This window comes from Mesoplodon densirostris, chromosome X (genome assembly GCF_025265405.1).
Source record: "Mesoplodon densirostris isolate mMesDen1 chromosome X, mMesDen1 primary haplotype, whole genome shotgun sequence".
Taxonomy (NCBI): domain Eukaryota; kingdom Metazoa; phylum Chordata; class Mammalia; order Artiodactyla; family Ziphiidae; genus Mesoplodon; species Mesoplodon densirostris.
The window spans coordinates 45,960,328-45,976,659 of record NC_082681.1 but is presented as its reverse complement, the minus strand read 5'-3'; the positions used below and the strand labels follow the sequence as shown (position 1 = coordinate 45,976,659).

Here is a 16,332-nt window from a genome sequence, read left to right as displayed (position 1 = left end):
CGTCATTACTAATTCTATTGATTTGAGCCTTCTCCCATTTTTCTTTATGAGTATGGCTAGTGCTTTAACAATTTTGTTTATCTTCTCAAAGAACCACCATTTCATTTTACTGATCTCAGCTACTGTTTCCTTCATTTCTTTTTCATTTATTTCTGATATGATTTTATGATTTCTTTCTTTCTGTTAGCTTTGGGGTTTTTTTTGTTCTTCTTTTGCTAACTGCTTTAGGTGTAAGGTTTGGTGGTTTATTTGAGATGTTTCTTCTTTCTTGAGGTAGGATTGTATTGCTATCAACTTCCCTCTTAGAACTGCTTTTGCTGCATCCCATAGGTATGGGCTCCTCTTGTTTTCATTGTCATTTGCTTCTAGGTATTTTTTGATTTCCTCTTTGATATCTTCAGTGATCTCTTGGTTATTTAGTAGTGTACTGTTCAGCCTCCGTGTGTTTGTATGTTTCACAGGTTTTTTCCTGTAATGAATATCTAGTCTCATAGCGTTGTCGATGGAAAAGATACTTGGTAAGATTTCAATTTTCTTAAATTTACCAAGGCTTCATTTGTGATCCAAGATATGATCTATCCTAGAGAATGTTCTGTGAAAACTTGAGAAGAAGTTGTATTCTGGTTTTTTGGGATGGAATATCCTATAAATATCAATTAAGTCCATCTTGTTTAATGTATCATTTAAAGTTTGTGTCTCCTTATTTATTTTCATTTTGGATGATCTGTCCATTGGTGAAAGTGGGGTGTTAATGTCCCATACTATGATTGTGTTACTGTCGATTTCCCCTTTTATGGCTGTTAGTATTTGCCTTATATATTGAGGTACTCCTATGTTGGGTGCTTAAATATTTACAATTGTTATGTCTTCTTCTTGGATTGATCCCTTGATCATTATGTAGTGTCCTTCTTTCTCTCTTGCAATAGTCTTTATTTTAAAGTTTATTTCTTCTGATATGAGAATTGTTACTCCAGCTTTCTTTTGATTTTCATTTGCATGGAATATCTTTTTCCATCCCCTCACTTTCAGTCTGTATGTGTCCCTAGGTCTGAAGTGGGTCTCTTGTAGACAGCATATGTATAGGTCTTGTTTTTGTATCCATTCAGCTAGTCTGTGTCGTTTGGTGGGAGCATTTAATCCATTTACCTTTAAGGTAGTTATTGATATGTGTGTTCCTATTCCCATTTTCTTAATTGTTTTGGGTTTGTTATTGTAGGTCTTTTCCTTCTCTTGTGTTTCTTGCCTAGAGAAGTTCCTTTAGCATTTGTTGTAAAGCTGGTTTGGTGGTGCTGAATTATCTTAACTTTTGCTTATCTGTAAAGGTTTTAACTTCCTGTTGAATCTGAATGAGGTCTTTGCTGGGTAGAGTAATCTTGGTTGTAGGTTTTTCCCTTTCATCACTTTAAATATGTCCTGCCACTCCCTTCAGGCTTGTAGAGTTTCTGCTGAAAGATCAGATGTTAACCATATGGGGATTCCCTTGTATATTATTTGTTGCTTTTCCCTTGTTGCTTTTAATATTTTTTCTTTGTATTTAATTTTTGATAGTTTGAATAATATGTGTCTTGACGTGTTTCACCTTGGATTTATCCTGTATGGGACTCTCTGTGCTTGTGGACTTAATTGACTATTTCCTTTCCAATATTGGGAAAGTTTTCAAGTATAATCTCTTCAAATATTTTCTCAGTGCCTTTTTTTCTCTCTTCTTCTTTTGGGACCCCTATAATTCGAATGTTGGTGCCTTTATTGTTGTCCCAGCGGTCTGTGAGACTGTTCTCAATTCTCTTCATTCTTTTTTCTTTATCCTGCTCTGCAGTAGTTATTTCCACTATTTTATCTTCCAGGTCACTTATCCGTTCTTCTGCCTCAGTTTTTCTGCTATTGATTCCTTCTAGAGAATTTTTCATTTCATTTATTGTGTTGTTCGTCACTGTTTATTTGCTCTTTAGTTCTTCTAGGTCCTTGTTAAATGTTTCTTGTATATTTTATTTCCAATATTTTGGATCATCTTTACTGTCTTTACTCTGAATTATTTTTCAGGTTGACTGCCTATTTCCTCTTTGTTTGTTTGGTCTCTTGGGTTTTTATCTTGCTCCTTCATCTGCTGTGTTTTTCTTTGTCTTTTCACTTTGCCCAACTTACTGTGTTTGGGGTCTCATTTTCACAGGCTAGAGGTTCATAGTTCCCGTTATTTTTGGTGTCTGCCCCCATTGGGTGAGGCTGGTTCAGTGGGTTATGTAGGCTTCCTGGTGGAGGGGACTGGTGCCTGTGTTCTGGTGGATGAGGCTAGATCTTGTCTTTCTGGTGGGCAGTACCACATCTGGTGGTGTGTTTTTAGGTGTCTGTGAACTTATTTTGATTTTAGGCAGCCTCTCTGCTAATGGGTGGGGATGTGTTCCTGTCTTGCTAGTTGTTTGCCATAGGGTGTCCAGCACTGTAGCTTGCTGGTCATTGAGTGGAACTGGGTCTTCACGTTGTGATGGAGATCTCTGAGAGAGCTCTCGCCATTTGATATTACATGTCTCTGGGAGGTCTCTGGTGGTCCAGTGTCCTGAAATCAGCTCTCCCACCTCAGAGGCTTAGGCCTGACACCTGGCTGGAGCACTTAGACTCTGTCAACCACATGGCTCTGAAGAAAAGGGAGGAAAAAAGAAAGAAAGAAAAATAAAGTTATTAAAATAAAAAATAAAATTTATATTATTAAAAATAAAAATTAATAAAAAAAGAAAGAAAGAAGAGAGCAACCAAACCGAAAAACAAATCCATCAATGATAACAAGTGCTAAAAACTATACTAAAAAAACCCAAAAAAACCGACAGAAAGAACCCTAGGACAAATGGTAAAAGCAAAGCTATACAGACAAAATCACACAAAGAAGTATACACATACACACTCACAAAGGGAGAAAAAGGAAAAAAATATATATATATATGTATATATAAAAAAGGGAGAGAGCAACCAAATCAATAAACATATCTACCAATGATAATAAGCTCTAAATACTAAACTAAGATAAACATAAAACCAGAAACAAATTAGGTGCAGAAAACAAACCCCAATTCTATAGTTGCTCCCAAAGTCACTACCTCAATTTTGGGATGATTCATTATCTATTCAGGTATTCCACAGATGCAGGGTAAATTAATTTGATTGTAGAGGTTTAATCTGCTGCTCCTGTGGCTGCATGGAGAGATTTCCCTTCTCATCTTTGTTCACACAGCTCCTGGGGTTCAGCTTTGTATTTGGCCTCACCTTTACATGTAGGTCGCCTGAGGCATCTGTACCCCATCCCGACAGGACAGGGTTAAAGTAGCTGCTGATTTGGGGACTCTGGCTCACTCAGGACAGTGGGAGGGAGGGGTACGGAATGCGGGGCAACCCTGCAGTGGCAGAGGCCCACATGACATCGCAACAGCCTGAGGCACACTGTGTGTTCTCCTGGGGAAGTTTTCACTGGCTCACGGAACCCTGGCAATGGCGGACTGTACAGGCTCCCAGGAGGGGAGATGTGGATAGTGACCTGTGCTTGCACACAGTATTCTTGTTGGCTGCAATAGCAGCCTTAGCATCTCATGCCAATCTCTGGCTTCTGTGCTGGTGGCCATAGCTAGCGCCCATCTCTGGAGCTTGTTTAGGTGGTACTCTGAATCCCCTCTCCTCGTGCTCCCCGAAACAATGGTCTTTTGCCTCTTAGGCAGTTCCATACTTTTTCCTGGACTCCCACCCGGCTAACTGTGGTGCACTAGCCCCCTTCAGGTTGTGTTCACGCAGCCAACCCCAGTCCTCTCCCTGGGTTCTGACTTCCGAAGCCTGAGCCTCAGCCTCCAGCCCCCACCTACCCCAGCAGGTGAGCAGACAAGGCTCTAAGGCTGGTGAGTGCTGGTTGGCAATGATCGTCTGTGCAGGAATCTCTCCGCTTTGCCCTCAGCACCCCTGTTGCTATGCTCTCCTCCATGGCTCTGAAGCATTCCCCCCACCCACCCCCTATCTCTGCCAGTGAAGGGGCTTCCTAGTGTGTGGAAACTATTCCTCCTTCACAGATCCCTCCCAGAGGTGCAGGTCCCATCCCTATTCTTTTGTCTCTGTTTTTTCTTTTTTCTTTTCCCTACCCAAGTATGTGAGTAGTTTCTTGCCTTTTGGGAATTCTGAGGTCTTCTGCCAGCATTCAGTAGGTGTTCTGTAGGAGCTGTTCCTCATGTAGATGTATTTTTGATGTACTTGTGGGGGGGAAGGTGATCTCCACATCTTACTCCTCTGCTGTCTTGAAGCTATCCACATGTGTCTTTTGGAATTTTGGTTTTCTCTGGGTATATGCCCAGTAGAGGGATTGCTGGGTCCATCCTTTTAAAATATGTTCTTTCTGATACTAACAGTGCTCTGAAATGAATAACAGAGTACTGCTTTATAAATACTAATTACTGGCAGAAGGAACATATGCTGGATTTTATTATTTAATTACAAGAGGCAATGTGTCCCCCTCTCTGCCTTATTAAATGATGACTTTACTCTTACTCCCAGATAAGAATTATTACTATAAGCATGATATGTTAAGCCCAAAATATAACGAGCTGTGTCTGGTTGATTTGGAATACATCATTTGCCATAACATATGCTATTCTTACTACTCATTTTCTTCTCCCCATTTTTCAGAACTAATACAGTCAATTCATATTAGGCATTAGCCTTTCTTATTTTTGGCCTTTATCTCTTCTGAGTAATTTTGGCCTCTGGTAAACTAGTTTCAATAAAATTTCTGAGATCAGCTTCATGAACCAGGAGGCCTAGACTGGGTCAATATGATTCCAGTTATCTGAATTAAAAGTGGAAAAAATCAGTCAGATGCTTATCCTGCATACTGCCAAACATCTGGTTGTATTTGGAAACATTCATTAACAAAACATGTGAACGATTGACAGCATTTTTCACTTCTTATGTATCTGTCTATTGGAGTATAAAGACAACCTTGATAAGTAACTACATAAGAGAAAAAAAGTGTAGTAAGGTTATTATAGTTTCTAGGACCTATAGCGTGATTTTATCAGCATGAAAATGCTAAATTTATTTTTTATTGTAACATATTGAATTTTCCTTTCTAAAGAATCTAATATGACCGCCTTGTTGAATGTCAGAATGATCTATTTTGGGGGGTAGCTAAAAGCTATTTTGAGTAGAAACCTAGAGATATAAAATTAAATTAGACAAGGCAACACTCCATGGCCCTATATATTAATGTTGGCAGAAGGTAAATCTGCACTGCTGATGGAAGCTGGCTCATTATATGTGCTCTTTCTTGAGTCTTTTGCTGTATTAGATGAATGAATAGTTAATAAAATAAAAATTAATTTATTTAGAATTGAAAAGTATTTGGAATTCTGATTATGACATTACAGTCAAGTTGTAAAGTGAAAAAAACATAATTTCTTAAAGATGAGTAAGGCCAAACACTATAAAACTCTTGGAGAAAAACATAGGCAGAACATTCTTTGACATAAATCTTAGCAAGATCTTTTTTGACCCACCTCCTAGAGTAATAAGAATAAAAACAAAGATAAACAAATGGGACATAGTTAAACTTAAAAGCTTTTGCACAACAAAGGAAACCATAAAGAAAACGAAAAGACAGCCCACAGAATGAGAGAAAATATTTCCGAATGAAGCAACTGGCAAAGGATTAATCTCCAAAATATACAAACAGCTCATGAAGCTCAGTATCAATAAAAACAAACAATCCAATCCAAAAATGGGCAGAAGACCTAAATAGACATTTCTCCAAAGAAGACATACAGATGGCCGACAAACACATGAAAAGATGCTCAACATCACTAATTATTAGAGAAATGCAAATCAGAACTACAAAGAGGTACCACCTGACACCTGTCAGAATGTCCATCATCAAAAAATCTACAAACAATAAATTCTGGAGAGGGTGTGGAGAAAAGGGAATCTTCATGCATTGTTGGTGGGAATGCAAATTGATACAGTCACTATGGAGAAAAGTATGGAGATTCCTTAAAAAACTAAATATAGAATTACCATATGACCCAGCAATCCCACTACTGGGCATATACCCAGAGAAAACCGTAATTCAAAAAGACACATGCACCCCATTGTTCATTGCAGCACTATTCACAATAGCCAGGACATGGAAGCAACCTAAATGCCCATCAACAGAGGAATGGATAAACAAGATGTGGTACATATATACAACAGAATATTACTCAGTCATAAAAAGGAGCAAAATTGGGTCATTTGTAGAGACGTGGATGGACCTAGAGTCTGTCATACAGAGTGAAGTAAGTCAGAAAGAGAAAAACAAATATCGTATGTTAACACACATATGTGGAATCTGAAAAAATTGGTACAGGCGATCTTATTTACAAAGCAGAAATAGAGACACAGACATAAAAAACAAACATATAGATGCCAAAGGCGAAAGGGGGTGTGGGATGAATTGGGAGATCGGGATTGACATATATACACTATTGATACCATGTATAAAATAACTAATGAGAACCTACTGTATAGCACAGGGAACTCTACTCAATGCTCTCTGGTGACCTAAATGAGAAGGTAATCCAAAAAAGAGGGGATATATGTATACATATAGCTGATTCATTTGCTGTACAGTATAAACTAATACAATATTGCAACTATACTCCAATATTTTTTTAAATAAAAAAGGAACACTTTAGACTCCTGAGAGGTTTTTAGTGATGTGTATGTGTTACAACTTTTGAAAATCTAGTATTAGCTTGAAAGGGTGAGTGAGTGCGAAGTTTGAAAAAGTAATATGAAAACATAGAAAGAACATTAAATTAGCAGGTGGGAGACCTACAGTCTGATTAAAGATATCCTTTGACTTGATGTAAAGTTCTTAGAAAAGTCATTTTCCATCTCTGGGATACAGATTCCTCAATAATAAATGAGGGTGTTTGATTATATGATCTCCAGAATCTGTTGTTGTACTAAAATTCAAGGATATATTCAAAAATTATGGTTAAGTAATTCTAATGTTATACTATAAGTAATAATGAAATACAATCTATTTATGAAAATCAGATTTTATAATCTGGATTTTTAAGAAAATAACTCTTTGTGAAGAATGACATTTTCCCATGAATTAATAACTCAAAAAATGTATGATTCTGAATTCTACCAAAGTATTGCATTGTATCTTTAAGGTCCAAGAGAGATCTATTTCTATGCCTTACAACCAGGATCGTGTACATCGTGTCAAGTTCTCTTCAAGGTATGTGTCTCTGATTTCTATGTTCAGATTACTCTGATTTACTGTCATATGGGAAATTAAAGCTTATTTATTTGATACTAAGTTCTGTGTGAATTCAAAACTAAAATATTAATGACAACATAGTCATCAATGATATCACCGGCCCATATTTAAAACCTTAAAACTGCAACAATCCATTAACTAGATCTTTCACCTTTGGACATACTGCAATTTCAGTGTTATTTAGTTTGATGATTAGCTGGTAACATTCACAATTTAATAACAGAAACAACAGTGAATTCTTGGACAGTGTTCGATTAGTAATTTACAATAAAAAGATGTGAAATTTCATGTGTATCACGTACACTTCAATTACATGATATTCGTGATGTACTACATGGTAAAACACACACACAATCGCTAACCTCAGAAGCTAATGCCACAGAATGGGCAAACCTAAAATAACCTATAGGGAGAATCAAATCTAAAACTCAATATTATAGCAATATTTTATACCAGTCACTGTAATTTTTAACTCTGTAATATTGATAATCTTCAGTAATTTTCAAAGATCATGTTTCATATTTTAGATGTATGCAATGTGTTATATTTGAATGCTAAATTTTAATTTAGATGTTCCTTGAAAATCATACCCCTTCCAACTCCAACTCATAGTGGAGAGAACTTAACCTATATTCATTCACTCAGTCATTCACTAAATACTTATTGAGTACTTACTGTATTCAAGATTCTGGACAGTATGGTCAGATGGCATAGAGCTGATAGTATTTAGCATGTATATTCTTATCTTATTATTCTTTAAAAACCCCATGTATTTGTGTCCTTAGATTTAACTGGTGTGCAGAAATCTTGAAAAATTTTAAAGCAAGATTGGGAACTTTCTCTTACTATGCGTTCAGTGAATGAGTTGTCATGATCCTTCTGACAACAAAGGGGGAGAAATCAGTTTAGTTTTGTGTATCTGTTTTGGTATCATGGGGTATGATATAAAATCAATATAACTGTTAAGCATTGGGTATATAAAAATCAATATTTCTACTAAACTGGAATTTGTTGTTCTTATTACAAAAAAGGGTTTTGAATTTATGAATTGCAAATATACTTACTTTAAATATGGTTATATTTATGAAATCAATTTAACTGAAACTTAAGTCTTTCCTGAAATTTGGGGTCATAGAACAGACTCTTGACTGTTCTAGGCCTAAATCAATAACCAAAGTCCTTCCTATATAGAAATTCCAAAGCTGCTATAAAATTTAACAGCTCTGGTCCAAAAAAAACTTTCTAAATATTTCCTGAATTTGAATAATGAAAACTAAAGTGTTCTATCTATTTATCCATGTATCTAAATTAGGAACAGGACATTAAAAAACACAAATTCCAAGCATTTGAAATCAGGTTATAATAGTGGAATATTTAACAAAAAAATAACTGAGTTTTTATCATGTTAAAATACTCACATACACTATAAATTTATGTTTCTTGCTGTTTTACCCGGGTAGCAATAATGTCTGAATATTAGCTTAAAGAAAGTTCATAGGAATTTTTAGAAATAAATAAATATGTGAAGGAAACATACTTGGATAAAGACAATTTTTTTATATTTTGTAAATTGTTTCTCTCTTCTAGATAAAAGAGCAGATTTGGGGAAATTGGAAAATATTACTTAAGCTCTACTTCTTTTTAGTTTGATATATACCCATATATTTAAAACTTTTGTTGGTCTTGATGTGGAGTTGTACATTCCCTTTATGAATGTTAGGAAGTGGCACATGCTTTTCTGTCTTTTCATTAGTGTTCCTCAGCGGTCTCTTTTGGAACAAGCTCAGAAGCCCATTGACATCAGACAAAGAAGTTCGCAAAATCCTCAAAATTGCCCAGCAGCATCAGGTGATTCAAAGCACAAAGTTTAAACAGTCAAAACGGAGTTAATGTTTAATAGTTTATTTTGCAAAAGTTAAGAAAGAATTTCAAGAAGGAATGAATCAATAGTGTCAGGGAGGCCAAGTAGGATTAAGACCAGGAGGCCATTGGATTTGACAATTAGGTGATCAGTGATGACCTTTGAGAAATTGAAAGTAATTTTTCTGAAGATTCTTCTTTCAGTTGGGCAGTAGTTAAGAATGTGTCTAGGGAGGTGGGAGGGGGGGTTCAGCTTTAGTTTCTATACCATGTGTGAAAAATATGGGAAAGGAATTTGAGAGAGGCTTCTACAACAGGCTAACATTTATAGGCAATCTTTAGAATATTGAAATATTAAATGGAGTAGTTGTGGGCATGTGTTTTATTTATCAATTTGTTATTTCACCTCCCCAAAGTAAGATATATACAGTATAAATGTTAAATTTATGTTAAAATGTTAAATGTTAAAAATTAATGTAGTTACTCAAAATGAAAAATTAATGTTAAATGTTAAAAATTAATGTAGTTACTCAAAATGAAAAATTAATCAATAAAATCATAGAAAATATCTTTACGAACAGTGATATGAATTTCAAATAAGTATTTTATTTTATGATGTAATTTTGAGAGAGTTTAAATGAATTATAGATTTGTGACATATCAGATAAACAAAGTGAAAAGTTATGCCTTGGGTCATAAAATCTGGCACTATCTACTTTTAAGCAATTCAAGTAAGTTAAGTAAGGGGAAAATGCCTGACTGAGTCCCCAAGTCGTCTGTAAAATATAGCATATAGATTTTATTTAAATGTCAATAATTAAATGGATATATAGGTACACTGTATGAAAATCATATAGTCGAAGTCCTGAATTTTAAAACCCAATTCTTCTTCTTAAGAGACTCAGATAATGGCATAATTCTTTTAAATGGTAGTGTCCCCTTGTGCAGAAATATAATCTTGTGAGAAATAAGATAAGCCTCTGTGAAGAGAAACTTTAGGACTTTTTCCCCCAGAATCCTTCTGGTTTGACTAGGGTTAATTTTGCTAATACTGAAGAAAGAACTAAAACTTTAAGGTTTATTTACATTGTATATTTTGAAATAAGGAAACTCTGGAATAGGCCCCAAAGCATTTATGAACAGTGGTGGGAGGGAGAAAGGGAGAGTATCTGGGTAGATAATAGCTAAAGTTCTTTTTAGCTCTAAAATTCTGTTATTTTATTGTGTGTGCTACATAGATGATTTGAAGTTCCCATAAGACTGCATACTTCATGATGCAGGAAATCAGAACACCTTACTACAAATTTGCCTCAAAATCTCAGACATTCACCCAAACTTCTTACTTAGCCTAATGACACACCAAAAGACCTGAGAGAAATAGTTTCCTATGGAAAGATAATAAATGGCAAAAGTACAACAGTGTCAGAAGATGTGAACATAAATTGTAAGATGTGTTCAGTACAATATTCTCAAAAGATAGAAATGTTTTCAAATACATGCTTTTTGGAGTTCTAGTGTCAATACTTTGGCTATATATCAAGGCTGCAAATAAAAGAGGGATAGTACTATTTATCTTCAAATTCCAAGCACACAAAAACAATAAAAAGGAACTTGAGAGTCCCCTTAGTGAAGCTTTTTCTAAGTACATTCACCCAGATCTACTGATCTTTGAGCCTAAATATTCTCACTCTATTTTAACCACAGATGTTATTTACTATACCACAAATCTTAATATCAAAAATCCAGACTTCTAATCCAGACAAATTTGCATTTTAAATGGAAGTATTTACACTATAGAAATGAGCTGTGCATTGTGATACAACTAGCAAAATGTGGCTATTAAAATTAAAACTAAAATGAAAATGAAGTTAAATTTTAAATTCAGCCTCTCAGACACACTGGCCATATTTCAACTGCTCAATAACCATGTGTGGATAGTGGCTACTGTATTGGACAATGCAGGTACAGAACATTTCTATTACTGCAGAAAGTTCTATTGCAGAGAGCTTCTATAGAAGGGTTCCTGGCTTTATAAAAAGGGCTAAGATTTGCCACTTTTCAGTTGTTCACTTCTCAACTGTATTGAAATACTTGAAGATATATCATTGAGTAGAAATTGGGGGATTAAGATTCAAGAGTCAACTCTCCTCTTGAAAGTTTTGTCTAATCTATCATCTTCTAATATACTGTTGGGCTCTTTTTCTACTGGTTATGGGAGGCCAGAAATACCACCCAGCCCTTCCTATTCTTGATATATTCTCTTTTTTTATGGGACTATCTGTATACCAGTCTTATTGTGTACCTTGTTACACAGATAGAGAGAAATACCTAGCAAGTGTACACTTAATACTAAAAACAAAAAAGCCATGCAGGTCTAACAGAACAAACCTTGAGCCTGTCACTGCCTGTGAAAACAGAACATAGGATCGTAGCCCCATAAGAATTTATCAAGTGATATCTCCAGAATGGAAAGAGGCTACAAGAAAAATACCAAGGGATTGAACTGGTACACTATAAAAATGAAGTCAATGGCTGTGATCACAACTGTTACTAATGTCTTTTTGGCATTCCACAGAATCTTCTTCTGAGGAAGAGAGCCCTGTGACCAGGAGGAGGTCCCAGTCATCACCACCTTATTCTACTATTGATCAGAGGTTGCTGGTTGACATCCATGTAAGTTTCCATCTTAACTCTTAACACATTTATATCTGTTCTTTTTAATTTTCAATTTATTAACTTACATATTTTCATCTTCATTCGAGGGAAAGGCTAAAGTGTTCAGTTTTTAAATTAATCTTTCAAATATATATTTCTATTGGTAAGTCAGCATGCAGAATATGAAATCTAGAAATTATATTTAATTGATGTAAAAACATTTAATGTAAAATATTTTGTAATGTAAAATATAAAAACATTTAATCGATCATAAAATATTTTACTTTCACATTCTTCTGTCAGAACATATTCGGGAGAGGAGTGATAAAAAGCTATTTGCAGAAGCTAATCTCAAATTAAGGAGTAAGGTTTAGATGTTCAGTTTTTGTCTAATATCATTTTGTGGATGATGAGGCAATGCATAAAGATAAAACATTTAGCGAAAAATAAAATGCCTTCTAATTTCATAAATAAAAAGACCTTCTAATTATTTTGGCAGTGTGGTTTCAGATCATTCTGTTTTACTTTTGTAATTACCTCTACCCTACTACATATACACCCCTTTCAGATTGCTCAGAGGTTGCTTATAGGACACATACCATACTTAAGGGTGAATTTATATTAATTTACTTCTTAGAAGTGTTTACATTACTTTAATACAACCTATGTTGTATAAAACTAGAGCTGGGAAATTAACATATCAATTTTAAGAGCTAATCCCAATATCAAAGGATAAAACAAAAGGAAAAAAGTGACTGTCTTCTCTAGAATGTTAAATCATCTGTCTCTTCTCCAGCACCAAAACCAAATGTCTAGTTCTCAGCAGATAAGTAGGACTAATATAAAACAAAGTGAGTAAATTTTGCCCTGTGTGATCCAGAAAGGCCTTTAATGATCATAGCCTGAGGTTTGGGTTTTGGCAGCTCATCCTCACAAAAATGTTGGCTCTATATAGTGAGTGAACATCTTCATTTCAATTGAAAATACATTTTAAAATATTATCAGCCTGGAAGCTTTCCAATCTAGAAGAAAATGAAAGGCTACTAGAGACTACATTAACCTTTCTTGTGCACACAGGTTCCAGATGGATTTAAAGTAGGAAAAATATCACCCCCCGTTTACTTGACAAATGAATGGGTAGGCTATAATGCACTCTCTGAAATCTTCCGGAATGATTGGTTAACTCCTGCACCTGTCATTCAGCCACCTGAAGAGGATGGTGATTATGTTGAACTCTATGATGCTGGTGCTGATACTGATGGTGATGATGATGATTCTAATGATGCTTATGAAGATACTTATGACCATGACAATGGCTGTAATGAGTTGGATAACCAGGTTTATCAGGCTAATGATGCTGGTGAAGACCAAGATGATGATGACAATGATGAGGTTGTTGATGACAAAGGCAATAATCGTGATGATGCTCCTAGTTGGCCAAGGTTGGTTTTTCTGGATTACTTGCATTATCAATATTTTATAATTTCAAAACTATTTGCATCTTTGGTTTACTTTCAAAATTTATTACCAAGAGGGTGAATGAATTGCACTTGCATGTTGGTAAATGGTTGATTTTCAACAATAGATTTTAAATTATTTTAATGCAAAACACTTAATTTTGCATTTCTTGTAATACTATATTTTATTAGCATTCAACTATTTATTAAGTTCTTTATAACTGGAATTGTCTGGGGGTTTCTGTTAAAATCAATGCTACTGAATCATTCTACCCTGTAAAACACAATGAGTGTGAGAAATGGGCTGACAAATTAAGTAGTGTGCCTATTAATAATTTTAAGTTGAAGCGCTGATGTTTGTGAACAAAATCTCTAAATTTGCTGAGAAAAATGAAGTGCAAATATGTTACTCACTTGATAGTTTTAACCTCCAACTTACTAACATAGCATTATCCTTGGGATTCTGAAAACTGCTCTAACTAAATTCAGTGCTCGTTCAATTTTATCTTCTTATAGAGTAGCTGCTCAAAGTGGTAATATTTAGTGAAGTAGTGTTTTTGGCATACCACCAGTATGCTATATATATATGGTTACTTGTTCCTGCTCTAGAAGTAGCCAGTGTGTTCTTATTTACATGTGCTTATGGTTTGTATTAAACTGCTTTCAAAGGTGATTCATTAATATAGTATAATTTTAGAAAAATAATTAACAGTGGGAGAATTGTTTGCTTTATAATATTGAAATCCATATTTTGTTTTGTTAATTTTCAAATGTTACTGGGGATATACATGACAGAACAGACTACAATTCATTCAACATTTTTTTTCTTTTTTGCCAACTAAAAAACTACCAGGAATTCCGTTCTCAAATTCATTTGCTTTTAGAATTATCATAGGTACATATTTATGTTGTCCCTTATGCAAAAATCATTGAGACATTTTGCTAAGCTTGGTGTTCTTAGCAAATAATTAAGTGACTATCTTAACTTAATGAGATCTATATTACTGAACTTCCTAGTGATAATAGTGGAACAATCAATGGAAATCTGTTGCAAAGCGGACAATACACATGTTAGAAAATAAAGGCACATGTTTAAATTAACATAAATTACATATATTATAAGGATTATTTAAATATGTTGTGGTTGAACCAGAAATATGGGCTTGATCATTCATGTGGCTGTGAAGTTGCTAATGCATGAAGTAGTCTATGGTTTAAGAAAATAAAACATATTATTGCTACTAACCTAACACATGTTCCTAATAAAGGATGCAAGTTCTCTTCCATCTGCCATCCAAATGCAGCCAGGGAATTGACAGTGGCTATGGTGTTAATTCAATATTTAAGATTGACAAGACATAGGGACATTTTTCATATCTATATCATACCAGTAGTGTTCACATAGAACAAAAACATGCCTGGAGATAGTATATATGTGTAAGGCATACTAATTTTGTTTCATTTGTTGACTTTCAAATATGTTTTTGTTGGGTGGTTTTCTATCATTAATTGGATCTTGTTATCAGGCCAAGCTGTGGCAGAGGTGGAAGCTACAAGCAAGATGGTAAAGATGGAAGTGATGGAGGGGAAGGAACTTTCAGCAGCAATGGAAGCCAGAGAGCTAGTAGAAGCCACGGAGGAAGTACAGCCATTGGGGGCAGTGCAGCCATTGGAGACCATGAAGGACACAGAGCCAATACAGGCAGTGGAAGAAGAGGCAAAGAGGGTAATGGAAATGAGGGAGTCAGTGAAACCAATGAAGAGAGTGAAGCCCTTGAACTCAATGGAGAAGAAAATTGCTCAGAGATAGATGATCCAGCATTGGAGAAACCAGCATCCCAGGAATTTGAACATGAACCAGAGGTAATGCGCCATTTGAAAAGGAGAATGAACTCTTCTCCTTGAGAATGCATTTCTTCATGTGATATGTCATATTTCCAGCCATTACAAATATATTTTAAACTTCTATCCCAAAGCCTTAAAGAATTTAATTATAGCTGTAGATAGATCTTTATTTCTTCTAATTTGGATGGTTCCTATTTTCTTTCAGGGACAAAAATATCTTATTTGTTTACCTTTATTACTCAGATCACATGCTTGGGATAATGTCTCTTAACACATACATTTTTCTGGGAGGTTTTATTGTGATAAAATACACATAACATAAAATTTTATGTTTTAACCATTTTTTAAGTGTACAATTCAGTGGAATTAAGTACATTCACAATGTTTTACAACCATTACTACTACTCATTTCTGGAAATTTTTTATCATCTCAAACAAAAAATTAACTCCCCATTATCCCTCCTCCCAGTCCCTAATAACCTCTATTCTACTTTCTATGTAGGTACCTTATATAGGCAGACTCATACAATATTTGTCCTTTTGTGTCTGTCTATTTCACTTAGCATAATATTTTCAAGGTTCATCCATTTTGTAGCATGTATCAGAATTTCCTTCCTTTTTAAGGCTGAATAATATTCTGTAGCATGAATGTATTACATTTTGTTTATCCATTCATATGTTGATAGACACTTGGGTCGTTTTCACCTTTGGCTGCTGTGAACATTGATGTACAAGTGTCAGTTGTTGGAGTCCCTCTTTTTAATTCTTTGAGCTATATACCTAGGAGTGGAATTGTTATCTTCTATTTTAACTTTTTGAGGAAGAAGTGTTAACACATACAATTTAAAACAGAACTAGTGTACTGTGTTTAGACAATTATTTTGTCATTCACAAAATATTTACAGACTTTATAGATATGTTTTAAAATACTCAAGTAGCTTCACATATGCTAGATAAATAGGAATTATCACAGAGATTTCCTGGAACACATGGTTTTTGAACTAATTCTTGACAAATGGGGAATATTGGATATCTGAAAACAGAGATGAGATTCCAGACAAAGGAAAAATCGTGTCAATTTACTTTCCCAGCCTATTGTCCTATCATAACTAGTTTAGAAGATGCCATGCTCTTTCATGAATTAATGACCTTGTTCAAGCACTTCCCTTTGTCTATAAGGCTTCCCCTTACCTCTTCTCTGCTTGTGAACTAGTCATCCTTCAT

General features: G+C 34.9%; 1 protein-coding gene across 1 annotated transcript in view; it reads left to right on the top strand.

Moving 5' to 3' along the window:
• NRK (Nik related kinase) overlaps positions 1 to 16,332 on the top strand; it is a 144,188-nt gene that overhangs the window by 107,320 nt on the left and 20,536 nt on the right. Inside the window, exons 15-19 of the mRNA XM_060087531.1 lie at positions 7,182 to 7,249; positions 9,045 to 9,139; positions 11,727 to 11,824; positions 12,884 to 13,248; positions 14,790 to 15,126. Of these exons, the coding sequence (XP_059943514.1) occupies positions 7,182 to 7,249; positions 9,045 to 9,139; positions 11,727 to 11,824; positions 12,884 to 13,248; positions 14,790 to 15,126 (963 nt within the window). The remainder of the gene's footprint in view (positions 1 to 7,181; positions 7,250 to 9,044; positions 9,140 to 11,726; positions 11,825 to 12,883; positions 13,249 to 14,789; positions 15,127 to 16,332) is intronic.